The sequence below is a fragment of the Balaenoptera musculus genome, chromosome 3, assembly GCF_009873245.2.
Source record: "Balaenoptera musculus isolate JJ_BM4_2016_0621 chromosome 3, mBalMus1.pri.v3, whole genome shotgun sequence".
Taxonomy (NCBI): domain Eukaryota; kingdom Metazoa; phylum Chordata; class Mammalia; order Artiodactyla; family Balaenopteridae; genus Balaenoptera; species Balaenoptera musculus.
The window spans coordinates 106,707,659-106,722,019 of record NC_045787.1 but is presented as its reverse complement, the minus strand read 5'-3'; the positions used below and the strand labels follow the sequence as shown (position 1 = coordinate 106,722,019).

Sequence of the window (14,361 nt, the reverse complement as noted above, 5' to 3'; positions counted from 1 at the left end):
TTGACTAAGGCCATTCAGCTCGTGAATGGCAGAGCTGGGATTTGAAGCCAGGTAGTATAGTTCCAGACTTAATTAAAAAACAAAATCCTGGTGATCTGTGCTATATAACAGGCACAAAATATATTAATATGCCATAAAATTACTAAACACGTCTTTGGTTTTCTCTTCAGGTGACAGTAATACAAACGAGAGGAAGATGCTCACTTAAGAAAATTAAAATAAGAATCATTTGATCCTAGTTCCAAGACAGGTACCAATGTTGGACCCAACTGGAGCTTTCATGACTTAGAAGGAAAAAGATTGAGAAGGATGACAGAGATGGGAAACCCAACTCTGTATCAGATGTGAAAGCAGAGATTGGTTAGAAGCCTGAGTTCTCCTCCCTGGGGGCTCCATGAGGAAAAGGAAGGTCTGTGTGTCCACTGCTGATAGGACGTGCTCAATAAATGTATTTGAGCAAATGAAATCAACTGGCTTTTAAGATGTGAGATGACTGAATTCTAAAGCAGAATACTTCAATTTATTTTCACCCTATATTTTTTTTCACATTTTAAGATACTCATCATGAATATTAAATGACCTTATTTCATTTAAAATTTATTTTTGTATAATAGACTATTAGATTATTAAAACATTGTTTCATCATTAAAATGTTGATCTTTAAATATTTTAATCTGTGCATGCAAAATTTACATTAAAATTAAATTATATAGTAAATTTAATAAATATATAATTATTTATATAACATATAATAAGTATAATTATTAAATTTATGAAATAAAGACACTTCTAATAATTAGCTCAAAAGCTAGGTAACCACACTGATAACTCAAGGCTGAGTTGTTAGGAATTCTCTTGGGCCTGACTCAGGGCTCCTCAGGTGGGGTCACCATCTGGTGCATGATCTGGTTTGATTTCTCCATTTGTAGCTGGTGTCTCTACCTTCCTCTTGCCGAGCAAAGCACAACCACAGATCTTCCCTTAATCAAGGACACAATGGCTACACTCTGGGTTTTCACCAGAGAATATGCAGAATTCAAATTTCCTGTTGGCCAACCTAATATAAAACATTTGCCTGAGAAGTAATACCCATAGACGGCTCTCTGAAAAGTATTCTGAATTTTAAAATACAATCACGGAAGTTATCAAACAATGGTGTACCTGACCATAATTGCACTGTCTCCAAGTAGAATTCCTCCTGAAGAATTGCCCTTCTGCATTACAGTTTTGGTTTATATTGAGGGAATTTATTAGAAACAGCCAAGCAAATCATGCTATTCTACTTATCAAAGAAGTGGTGCTGAGTATGTGATCCCTCAGAACCCCTGTCTGCTCCATGGGGAAGATTTCTCCCAGGTCTTAGTATCAAGTCAAGCTAGGGTTCTCTTTAATGCCAGGAAAAAAGGAACTCAACATGTATTTTTCCTTTTTTTTTTCTTATTTTTCTATATGTCTTCCTTTTTCCCTTATTTCTTCACATTTTAATTTTATTTTATTGTATGTTACTTTTATTAATCTGTATATTTCTTTAAACCATCTACTCTATAAATAAATAGCTCTACAATAAAAATGAATGAAACAGAAAGGGATAATGAAGAGTTCAGCTACCACTGACTGTGAAGAATGAGGGACACAGTTTTCAAAATTATAAATGGTGAGTGAAGATTTTTAAAATCTCAGAAAATTAAGAAATCCATTTCATTCGTTAGTTCCCAAAACAACGCCAGCTGAATTTTTAAAATAAATATATTATTTTGATTCAGTTAATTTAGAAACTTGTAACATGCTTTTGGTACTATAAATGTCCAACACCTTTGCAAGACAGGCTAACATTAAATGTATGTCATGGCTCAAACTGATTTATTTGTGGTTAAGCCTTAACTAGAGTATTGTTTAATAGGACAGTAAATGAAAAGAGCATGAGAATTCTGAGGAACTGCAACCCCTCAATTTTTCAGTTTACATGTTTTCCTATTGCTCAATAATATCAAATAATGACTCATATGATTCAAGACACTGATTTTATTTTAATGAAGTTTATGTTTAGCTTAAACACCTTATTAAAAGTTACTTTTGGGCTTCCCTGGTGGCGCAGTGGTTGAGAATCTGCCTGCCAATGCAGGGGACACGGGTTCGAGCCCTGGTCTGGGAAGATCCCACATGCCACAGAGCAACTGGGCCCGTGAGCCACAACTACTGAGCCTGCGCGTCTGGAGCCCGTGCTCCGCAACAAGAGAGGCCGCGATAGTGAGAGGCCCGCGCACCGCAATGAAGAGTGGCCCCCGCTTGCCACAACTAGAGAAAGCCCTCGCACAGAAACGAAGACCCAACACAGCCAAAAATAAATAAATTAATTAATTAAAAAAAAAAAAAAGTTACTTTTAATATATTTCGTGCAAAAGAAGTAACATGCTATAGTCAAAGTAAAATGCAGTATAGTTATATGATAGATTACATTTTTTTGTATGTTGAGCACTAATTCATTAATTCACTAGCTAGAAAAGAGATTGAAATGAATGTTTCTCACATAGCTTTTTGGAAACCAAGACAAAGGAAGTGGAAGTAGAAAACTGACTTGGAATTTTTTCAGGAAATTAGAATACTTTTGATCAGTTAAGGAGGAAGAGTATTCAAAGTTTTTAACTAATATGAGTGTTTATGTTATCATGGAACTCATTTCAAATTGCATGGAAGCATCTTCCAAACTTTGCATTTTTCACAACTGTTGGAAAACACACATTGTCAGAATTCAGGTGGTAAGGCATTAGTTAACAATGAAAACAGACTAGCTAAGACTACAAAACATGGAGAAACTGTACCAAGTTTGTCCTTCAACTCACAATGCAGTTTTATTTTGTACAATGAAGGAAGCAGTGTGGCAGAAAAGAGATTTCATAAAATCAATGAGGGATGATTTCATCTGACAAGTGGAATGGGGGTGGGAAGAGTAGGTGTGAGACGCTCACTGCTCTTAGTTAAGTTAAAAACTAAATATGACTGAATTAGAACCAAGAAAAGACTGAATTTTTGAAAGACCGAATTTTAGGTAAAAATCCCAGACTTTTACTTTTTCCATAGATATTAATATACTTTAGGGGCATAAACCATGTTCATGATACAGTAAAATTAGCATTACAGAAAAGGGAAGCTCATAAGTAACAGAAAGAAGCTAAGAAGGATGTGTAACAGCCCTATAAGAATGGGACAGATATTTTAACCTTAATGGTTATGTTACAAAGAATTTATATGTAGCTACATTTTTTATGGTGTAGTTCTCTGGTATTACAAGTCCAGGAAAACACTTCCAGAATATATCCTTTTGTGAAATAATGGAATTTTCTAGGGTGTTTATGGCCTTTAGGGGGCCAAGATTAGACATAAGACATTCTGGTGTGAAATTAACTCTTTAAGAAATCTATTAAAAATCTGTTTAGTCATAAGAAATGATTTTTTAAACCACAGAGAAATATTTCCATCAACATGGAACTCTGTTTTCTTTGAAACAACATTTAATTAGACAAAATAAAGATACATATTTTTTGGCTCCATTTAACTGCTAACATTAAAAAGATAAATACACACTATTCTGAAAATGACTCTTAGATGGATGAAATGCAAAACTACCTCACAGGGAGAAGAAGAATCATTGAAATTATTTTAATGCTTTAATGTAAGTGATCTCATTAAAACAAAAACCAAAGAAAAGGAACTTCCGATTCTGCTAAGACACAGAATGAAAATGAATTGTGTGAATGAAAATAAAACAAATAATTTTTCAACAGTGAGAACTTTCTACTCCTCACTAGTCTAGTAATTTACTAAAAATACCTACAACAAAGAGAGTGTAACTGCATTATACGATTTACAACTCTAAACAGCCAACTTTGAAAAAATTAATTCTCTGTAAACTATTTAAAATACACATCTCATTCTCACTAGAAAATTACTTCATTTCCTAGAGAATCTTTTAATGAAATTTGCAACACGTGGATTATCTGACTCAAAATATCAACACTCTTATGCCTACCTGGTCCAGGCAGTTAAATTAAACGTGCAAGGAGAGGCTGGTGCACAACAATAGGTCATGAAGGGACTCAAGACTGCCTGCCTCTGCTAATGGCATCAAAAAACAAAATCAAGAAAACCTTAAAACACCCCACGTGCCAAACAACATTTAAGAGCCATATGCAGCCTCCCAAGCTGCCAGATTGTAGCTCAGATAACTAGAAAAGCAGTAGCCAAGATAGAGCTCAACCAAAAATGTGAACTTAGCCAACAGTAGGTGCCAATAAATTCTAACACTCACAGAGTGTAAAGCATAGAATAATTTTTCATGATCATGCTTCAGTTAGTCATCTATACTTATACAATTGAGATATAAATGAGTATAACAGCAACCCACGAAGTCTGTTGATTATGAACATCTGCCATGTCCTTGAAAACTAGATGTTTCTACCTCTAGGTGGGGAAGGAAGAATCTCAGTTCTGACTCTCCAATGGTCTCAGGTACAGAGAGAACCATGAGACCCATCAGCAACCAAAGCCCTCTTTATTCAGAAGAAGTCAAGCCATTCCCGGGCCCTATGTGTCATGTCTTGGAATATCAAGGTTGGCCTGTCATTAGCATTTAATTTACTGAGAACGTGATGAGAAACAATGCATATCAAAATGCATTTGTAATGTATTTTATTGATCGTTAATGACAGACAGAAGAAAGGAAAAGTAGATAGAGATGACAGAGGAAGAAACAGAGCAAGGGGCCAACAAGCAAGACATATTTTTCCAGACCACCAGGACCTTATCGTGAGGAAGAACGGAAGCTATTGATATATATCACTTCCTGAAACACCTGGGAAACATCAGGAGGGGGTTCCAGCTGCCTTGAGAGACAAGTTCCAGGGTGGTCCTGTGAACTGACTGCAGAATGAGATACTACTGACTTCCTTTTCTACTGAAAATTCCAATGAAACTCAGAAAAGGGGGCTAATCTAGAAATCCATACAGTAATTTTTTTTAATGTAGATAGAATCTGATCTGTTTGAGATTCCTTCAATTCATATATTAAATAATCACTTGTTAAATAATATTTTCCACAGTCTCAAGATCAGTTATTTAATATGATACTCAAAGACTGAAGCAAATATTTGTAGTGCATGTCTGAAAGTCATCCATGTTTTCTGTTTTACCAATACTGGATTCCTCAGAGTTCTAAAATACTGAAACATACTCATTTCTTGTTCTTTGCCAAAAAAACCTTACACTTGTATTCTTCATTGGAAAAAATTTTATTTCATCTGACTTTTTGATATAGATGAATCACTCATTAATAATAATTAGTAAATGAATAAAATTGATGAATTCATGTTATATGTAATATCATACATGATCCATTCAGCACTATGACAATAATAGCTAACACCTATTGACAATTTACTACGTGCCAAATACTATGTAGAACTTTACATGGATCATTTCACCATTTCACTTAATCTTCTACAAAATCTATGAAGCAGACACCATTACAATCTCTGCTTTCAATTGAACTAAACAAGGCTCAGAGAAGTAATTTTAAAAAGACAATGAAACTAATGAGTGGTAGACTGGTGACTCAAACCCAAATTCAAGTTTATACCTCTCTCTATCTCTCTGTCTCTCCATCTCTCTGTCTCTCTCACCCTCCTTCCCTCTCCTCCCTCTTGCCAATATTATGCTTCACTGTATATATAAACAGGGAAAGTAGACTTTAATTCAGCAGTAAAGAATACTAGAAGATTCCTAGATTTTCAAATAATGTAATTCACAGTCAAGAATAGCTACACGCTATACAATCTATAATTGTAATATTTTTGTCCAATTCTCTTCCTACAAGATCTGCAAGCCTGTTTAGCATTTTTAAAAGATAACATTCCATCATGATGCTTCATTTATTCCAACTCAAAAATTGTGAACATGTTTCTGTAACAGCGCTGTTAACTCTGCAAGAACTTTCATTAGGAGGAAAAGTCAAACAAAATCCTAAAAGCTATGGAAAGTTTAGCAAAGAAAATTCAAAATTTTAAGAAAATTCTGTTGTAGATGGTTCTTATAAAAGAAATATGGAAACAAAATTACTGATGGGTTTCATAGTTTATTCTATGACCAGATGTGAAATCTCACCTTTATGTGAATGCCAACCCAGAGTGGAATAGATTAATTTTTCCATATAATGTGATCAGTAGCATAGTTGGACATTTCAAGTAACCTAAAACCCGACCTGGAAAGCCCTAGTTTGGCTGTGCCCCAATCTACCTACTCAGTGTCCAGAAAATGTAGAACACACCCTAATGTTAAAATGCTTAGATATAATTTAATTGTATACTTATCTTTACTAAATTTATTAACAGATACTATTTAATATATTCCTTGGTAAAGAAATTTTCCATTATTCCTTTAAATAAGACTCAGGGTTAGGGTTAGGGTCAGGGTTAGGATTAAATCAATGCCACCTTTAAAATAAATGTTGTTTAAATAGCTCCTTTAAAGATTGAAATTCCAAAATAAAGTAAATTCTATGTAATTGCTTAGCAAAATATAAAGTCAACATTCTGAAACAGTATTCCTTTAGAAGATAACATTTTCTAATGCTAGGAAAAAATGTAGAAATTATTTTTTTCATACAGATTCTGAAGTTAGCGATGGGCAACTGTCAGTCTAAAATTCAAATGTATTGCCAAAAGTTAATGTAAATATGGTGACCATAAAGTTATATCCTACAAGACTTGGAGTTCCCTTTGTTTGTCTCTTCTTTTATGTCAATTAATGAAAAGATCTAAGATTCCACTTATTCTAACAGAGAGGGTGCAGATATCTACGATTAACTCCCCTTTAACCAGAACAAATGCCTATATTATAAATAAAATATTAAATCAATTCTTGAGCATGTAGGTCACCTGAGCATATTTTACTGTCTTGGATCAGGAATGGGCAGGCTGCTATGTGAGGACTGTACCTTCACAGCAGAATCAGTGAAAACTTGAATGGAGGGTCATAAAAGGTTTGTTAAAACTTTCTATGTGATGTTAAGGCAATAAAGCATCAGATAAAATATAATAATTTTCCATCTTTATTTAAAATGATTTTTTTACTCATCCATACAGAGACAATGTCTGAAAAATAATATTTTCATGTAAACAAAAATCAGCTGACTGTGTTTTCCATATAAAGTATTTTTTTGCCTTCCAATTAGTTTTATATTAAATGGAGAGACAAATCTTTTTCATTGAGTTTATTAAATTACCTATTTTTAAACTATAATGTGCTTATCTACATTTTTATTATAAAGGTATACGTAAGTTGGTTTTATAAAAGAAAATTAGTTTCTATCAATAAAAGGAATAAGGTATGTAATAATTTTAAATTTGCATAGTACATATTCCAAGTAACTAGTTACTATTAATACTTACTTTCTGTAATAAATATAAGAAATACTTCCCCATAGTGTAAATATCATGATGCATAAAAAAGAAAGCTAAATTAAGGAAAGTGGGATTACACTTCTAAAAGAAAAATGAATGGGACTGTGTAATTTTGAGGTATAATGACTTCACAGGGAACATGTTTTCATAAAATGTTTCTTCGATACTGAGAAAGCATGACAAATTTGAAAAGGTAAGTAAATGAGTCAAGTTATAATCTACAAAGGTATGCAGGGTAGCTAAAATACATTTAACTCCAACCACTTGAAAACCAAACTGTAGTGAAAACTGCAATGCATTATTTAAGTGTTAAGTAACTTTTACTAAGATTAACTTTCAGGAAAACTGTTTTAAACGCAATTGCTTTTCATTTCAAAACCAATTTCTGAAGGAAAAAAACCTCAGATTATTTCGTAAAATGAATTACTACAATAAAACAACAGTTCATAACTCAGATTATTTAAATAATGGGTGCGGTTGAGAAAATGGAATGAGGGCAGACATAAAACAAAATTTTAGAGAACCAGTCATAATATTAAGCAGTTACTTAACATCTTCAGAACTTCTGTTTTTCCACATAATCATGCCTTTTAAAGTTTTGTGAATAAGTCTATTATAAGTGATACAACATTATGAGTTAATTTTTCCTATGCTTTAAAAATGTATGTTAAATTTTCACATAAGAATCTTCCAAGAAACTACAGAGTTTAACTATTTGAAAACAAAGAGATGCGATTACATACCTAACCAAAATAACAACAAACAAAGGATGAAATGCGAAAAACTACAGCCCAAGAGAACAGAATTAATCCTCTTGTTAGAGACAGGAAACGGATACACATGTATATAAACACCAATAAAGCAAATAAAGCGGAAGTAGCATCTTCCAGAGATGTGACTATATACATAAGCTGCTGCTTAAAGTTACGGGTCACGCTAATAAGAAAGCTTGGGACAGGCCTCAGCTCTGATACGAAAGGCATCTCCCACAATCGCCCTTGTGTCCATCACTGGCTGTTGCTATCATTTTCAAGCAAATACAAAGATACAGAGAGAATAAACAGAATCACTGCCCCAGACTGTAAATTGTCACCCACCTGTAATATGAGAACATTTTCATCACAGCTTAAGTCTTACCTCATAAGACCAGACACACTGAGTACCACCAAAACGTCGAACACATCTTCCTACTTCCACGTCCTCATGAGTCGTGTACATTTCTCTGAGGCATTCACCAATATGTGGCACCATCCTCCTGAGAACCTCGCGACTGAAGATCATTCCAGGTCCTCCCATGCAGAAGTTCTCCCCAGGCTCTAGCCCCAGCTTTCCAAGTTCTTCAATATTCCCCAGGCCAGTCTGGCCCAGGTAGAGGGGCTTGCTGCTATTTAGTGATCTAAGAAACTCTTCCAACTTATCACCTACAAAGAGAAAGACAACAATCACTCCTTTTCCTAATTTCATAATCATTTATAACACACCAAGCAAGGGAAAGAACTTCCAATATTGTGCATAAACTCCCCACAAGTCTTATACAATTGAAAAGAAGAAAAACCTCTTTGAATATTCCATTATTTTAAAAATACTAATTTCTAAATTATAATAAAATTTTCATCACATATACCTATCTATCCACCTATAAGAAATTGCATTCACCAGGAATGCCCTCTTTTTTAAATGTTTGTATGAAATTACCCAATTCATTATTTTCATATCTAATTATCAATATTTCCTCTGCCAACCATCTCTAAGGATTTCACTCCTCTCAACCCAAACCCAAGAAATCTCTAGTTATTAACTCTACATTCAGTTCTTGTTAAATTATAATAAAATTTAATCAACTTTCTAGTCAATGAAAAACCTTACGTCTGATGACAGTCATCAGATTTTTTTTAAAGGTGAAATAATGACAAGGAGAATAAAGACAGGTTTCTTAGCATGTATGAAGTAGTGATAAAATTCTCAGAAATATAATATTAATATTCAGCCCTGATTGGCAGACTACTTATACCCTGATAATTGATTTAGTTTAGTGTTTTGTCCGTAACTAAACTCAAGTCATATACAACCCAAAAGGTGTGTGTATACATATATGTATGTGTGTGTATATACATACATACATACATATAGAGAGAGAGAAAGAGAGAGAATATCAAACTTGCCTTGAAATATAACACTTTGGAACTTTGGAAAGTACTCTTTCAGGAAAAAATTAACATTTGTTAACATTTATATAATTGGTTTATAGTTTGTAAGTTCATCAGGAAAAACAATTTTAAAATAAAGTTCTGTAGCTAAAACAGTTCCAAAGCATTTCGTACTCTACCAAGTGATATACTGGAATAAGTAGTCACCTTCTTTACATTCCCAGTCAGCATTTCTACCATCTTTTTTGATAAGCACAGCACGTGCAGTCATTATCTTGATCCTATGCCATGCCCCTTGGATTTCAGTGAGTTTCAGCTGACTATTATTGGGTTCTTAATACAAAATGCCTTTCATTCTTAATAGAAATGGAAAGAATATGGCACTTCAATGTTCTGAAGGACAATCTTTCAAAGCACTAAAAGATATGACAGAAGTGGATGTTGTTAATGCATTCTGGAAATTGTCTGCAAAGTGTGGCAAACTTCTGCCAGGAAACCTTTGTGATTTTAAAGAGACACAGAAGACATGGGGACTAAAAGATAGTGGATCTATCAATTATAGATATCTACATAACTTATATCTACCTATAAGATACTGCAATCACCAGGAATGCAATTTTTAAATGTTTGTATCAACTTATCCAATTCATTATTTTCATATCTAATTATCAATATTTTCTCTGCCAACCATCTCTAAGGATTTCACTCCTCTCAATCCAAACCCAAGAAATCTCTAGTTATTAACTCTACACTCAGTCCTTGCCAAAATGTGAGTTTTTTTGGGGGGGGGGGTCTTATTTGTTTGTTTTTCCTTGAGTATGTAAAAGATACTACCTGAATCAGGAGAAAGCAATGAGGCTACAATTAGAGTGGTGTAAACTAATTAAGGGCTGCCCCCCTTTGACCAAGAAGCTAGGAAATGTGGAAAGAAACACAGGGAGGGGCTTCCATGGTGGCTCCGTGGTTAGGAATCCGCCTGCCAATGCAGGAGACACGGGTTCGAGCCCCCCCCCCCCCCCCGTCCTGGAGGATCCCACATGCGGTGGAGCAACTTAGGCCCATGCGCCACAGCTGCTGAGCCAGAGTGCTACAACTACCGAAGCCCACGTGCCTAGAGCCCGGGCTCCGCAACAACAGAAGCCACCGCAATGAGAAGCCTGCGCTCGCAATGAAGAGTAGCCCCCGCTCGCCGCAACTAGAGAAAGGCCGCACAGCAAAGAAGACACAAGGCAGCCAAAACACACACACACACACACACACAGGGAGCCCTCCTTCAATACAACCTAGCTACTTCCCTTGTGTTCCTCTCCGCAAAGAGCAAGACTGTAAAGATTTCCTCCCGCTCTAAGGAACATTCCTCTGCTCAGTTTAGCAATCTCTGGCCAGAGCCACTCACACGCAGGGCGAAGGACCGCGCCTCTTTTAAAACGGACAAAGTTTTCTCGTGCTGGGGCTGCGCGTGGTTTCGGGAAGGGCTTCCCAGCCCCTGCTTAACGCCGCAGCCACCAAGATGGACTGTAAAGGATCCAGCCTTGTGTGTGCTAGTACAGCTTGGAGCTCCTAGGGTCTGGATAATTCGCGGGCGCTGTCCCCTTTTCCCCCACCACCAATTTCTGTCAATACAGCCATCCCCTCAGGGTTTTACTGAGCTGTTGCCGGGGGCGTAAGGAACTGCTTGAGGCTGCACTGCGGTGGCTGGAAAGAGCTGTGCGCGGGAGCGGCTGGGATGCACAAGGACTCCCATTGAGCGGCGGGTGGTGCAGAAGGAAGGGAAACGCACAGAGAAGGGTGTGGGACAGCGAAGATGATTCCTCAATCTCACCAGTTCCAAAACTAAGCTTGATCCAGTAAAAACAAAAGGATAGAGGGATAATCAAGATCACCGATCTCCAAACTGGCTCTCGCCTGCATCCTCCACCCTCCTTTTCTCCACCGAGGACACGTCCCTCTGGACCGATTAGGGAAACTACCACCACCTGGGGCTTTCAGAGCAGTGTAAAGTGGGAACAGCCTCAGGCTTAACCCCGAGGTCCCTTTCCTCGCCTTCCTACGTGATAAAGAGTAGTAGCAAGAGGTGGGTGGAAACCAGAGCAGCAAGAGTGAGGAAGGCGAAAAAAGCTGGGCAGGTGTGAGGAGGGTCCAGACCGCAGGAGAGGAGGAGCGGACTAGGAATGGTGGGCGGAGGCGAGCGGGTGTGGGGAGGCGACCGGCTGGGGGCTGCAGGAGCCCGGAGCACGTGCTGGCAGAAAAGCAGAGAGGGGCTGGTCAGGGATAGGGGCTGGCTGCAGAGAAAGGAGTCGGGGAGGCGGGGAGACGGGACAGCAGGGGCTGGGAGGTCACCTTTAATGTAGACATCGTCGTCGGCGCGCATGAACCACTCATACTTGTCCAGGTAGTGGTCGTGCATGTACTTGATCATCATGAAGGACTTTTTCTGGGGAGGGTAGGAGTCGTCCACCCCAGGCAGCGCGATGACAGGCAGAGGTGGCGGGGGGTGGCCAAGCCCAGCGTTGGGGGGCTGCTGGCTGGAAAAGAACTCCACACGGCCGGGGATAAAGCGCGCCCAGGTCCGTTGCACTGCCAGCGCGCGGCTGCCCAGGTACTTCTGCGCGGTCATCACCCCCACGTACAGGAAATCCCGGGGTCGGGAGCTCCGGGCGGCGGCGCCCCCGTCCCCGCTGCCGTTGTGGCTACTCCCCGGCCGACCGCCTCTCCGCTTCCCAGCCGCGTCTCCATCCTCCTCCTCAGGTTCCCCTTCGGCCACAGGGGCTCCGGGGAGCCCCGTCGCGCCTTCGGGCTCGCGTCCTCGCCGCCGCTGCTGTTGCAGCGGAGGTGGCTGCTGCCAGGGGCTGCTGCGAAAACTGGTTACCCCCGGCGCTGCTTCAGGCAGCTGCGGCCCCTGGAACTCCTGGCGCGCTGGGGGCGGCGACTGCTCCGGCCACTGCCGGGCATAAGGCTGGGGGAGCGGCTGCTGCGCGCCGGCGCCAGCGGCCGAGCGGCCGTAGTAGGAGCAGAGGCTGGAACCGCGTCTCTTCCTCTCGCTCAGCTCGGCCACTCTGGGGGCGATGAGCCAGGACGCAGCAGTGAAACCCAGCACCAGCCCCAATGCCACGCTCATCCACGGGCGGCGGGAGCGCACGGCCATCGCGGCTGCCCCGGGCGCTGACGCTGGCTGAGCGGCTGCGGCGCTGCGCAAGGGTTTTCCGCTTCACACCCGCCCCTCCTCCGCCTCAACGCCCCCAGCCCCGGCCGCCGCCCGCAGCACAGGCTCTGACGCCGCCTCCGGGTCGGAGCGCTCCGGGCGCCTAGCCGGCGGCGCGTTGCAGCTGCCGGCCGAGCTCCCCGCTCCGAGCGAGGGTCGGGAGTGAAACTTCTGCCGGCGGTGGCGGTGGCGGCGGCGGCGGCAGCGAGAGGAGCTGCAGGAGGAGGTGGAGCGGCGGCGGCGGCAAGGCGTCCGCTCCTAGGCTGCCACCCTGTCACTGGCGCGCCTGGTCCCTCCCTCCTCCCTCCTTCCCGAGCCCCCGCCCTCGCTCCCCCCGCCGCCGAGCTCCGGACTGGCCCGGAGGAGGAGCCACGAGCACCACGGCTGCCAGCCGCGGGGAGCGCGGGCCGCTGTATTTCCCGGTCACCCGCCCTTGGACGCCCCCCGCCCGCGCCTAGGTCCAGAGCCGGCCTCCTCTCCGGAAGGAAACGATCCCTGTCGGGCCGCCTCCGGCTTCCAGCGCCGACGCCCCCTCGTTCCTCCTCCCCCGGTCCTAGTTCTCCGTCCCATTTCCCGTCCCGTCCCGCCCCTCCGCCAGCCTCGCAACACCCGCGTCCGGGGGCTCCGCCGCACTCCTCCCAGCGCGTCGGCTCCACTGACCTCATCAGCGGAGCTCGGGTCCCAGAGCCCCCGACGAGCGCCCGCAACTCCCTTCCCGCTCGCCTCCCCCAGCCCACAGCCGGTTACGTCCTGGCGTGACCCTTCCCCATTCTGCCCCGCCCAGGTCCGCCCAGGCTCCTGTCTTCGCGTTTTCGGTGCTTTTCGCGTTTGTCTCGCGGCTGCCACTTCGGGTCTACTCTCTCTACTCCTTATCCCGCTCACTGTTCAGGAAACCATCTGTCCCACCCTAGCACCTCTCTATCCAGCCTTACCAACTCCCCAGTCCCTACCTGCATCCTTCACCACTTTCACCACTACTTCCCAGTTGTACACAGAAGCACCATTGTCACTCGGTGTCTCTCCTAAGAAAATCTCCGGAGGGATTGGAAATACCTACCCTGAAAGGCTAGGGGAAGTCACGGTGAGTGGGGGCTTCATCCCCAAAGAAAATAAAAATTCCATGTTCCCCACCTGTTGATTTGGGGCATGTGGGGCTGCCTAGTGGTCCCCTCAGCTCTCCGTTGGTTTCATGTCTAGAAGTGAGAACCATGAACTGTTTGCAGCCTTGATAGAGACTAAGTGCAGTAGGATTGGCAAATGATGGAGAAATGTGAACAAATAATAGAGCCAGTAACCAGAAGGTTCAAGCTAAGAAAATTCTTATCCCCCCTGGAACTGAACCAGAAAATAAAATAGAAAATATAATTTTTATTCTTGTCTATAAAGCATTTTCTTTTCTAAGGCAATGACAGGAAATGTTTTACCTCGACAATTAGGGAAGAAAAATCTGTAGCAACAGAATCTCAAAAAAGGTTAACTTGTATTGGCCAAAATCATTGAAAGTTATATTGTGAAGAAATTACCTGAAGATACGTGAAGTTTTGAAGAAGGGAACATT

General features: G+C 41.2%; 1 protein-coding gene across 2 annotated transcripts in view; it reads right to left on the bottom strand.

Annotated features, from left to right (window-relative positions):
- Positions 1-13,059, bottom strand: part of CHSY3 (chondroitin sulfate synthase 3) — a 296,881-nt gene extending 283,822 nt beyond the window's left edge. For both annotated transcript variants that reach the window (XM_036849010.1, XM_036849011.1), the window contains exons 1-2: positions 11,942-13,059; positions 8,592-8,875 (exon numbers count right to left, since the gene is read on the bottom strand). In XM_036849010.1, the coding sequence (XP_036704905.1) occupies positions 8,592-8,875; positions 11,942-12,746 (1,089 nt within the window). In that variant the 5' untranslated portion in view covers positions 12,747-13,059. The remainder of the gene's footprint in view (positions 1-8,591; positions 8,876-11,941) is intronic.
- Between the last annotated feature and the right edge of the window lie 1,302 nt (positions 13,060-14,361).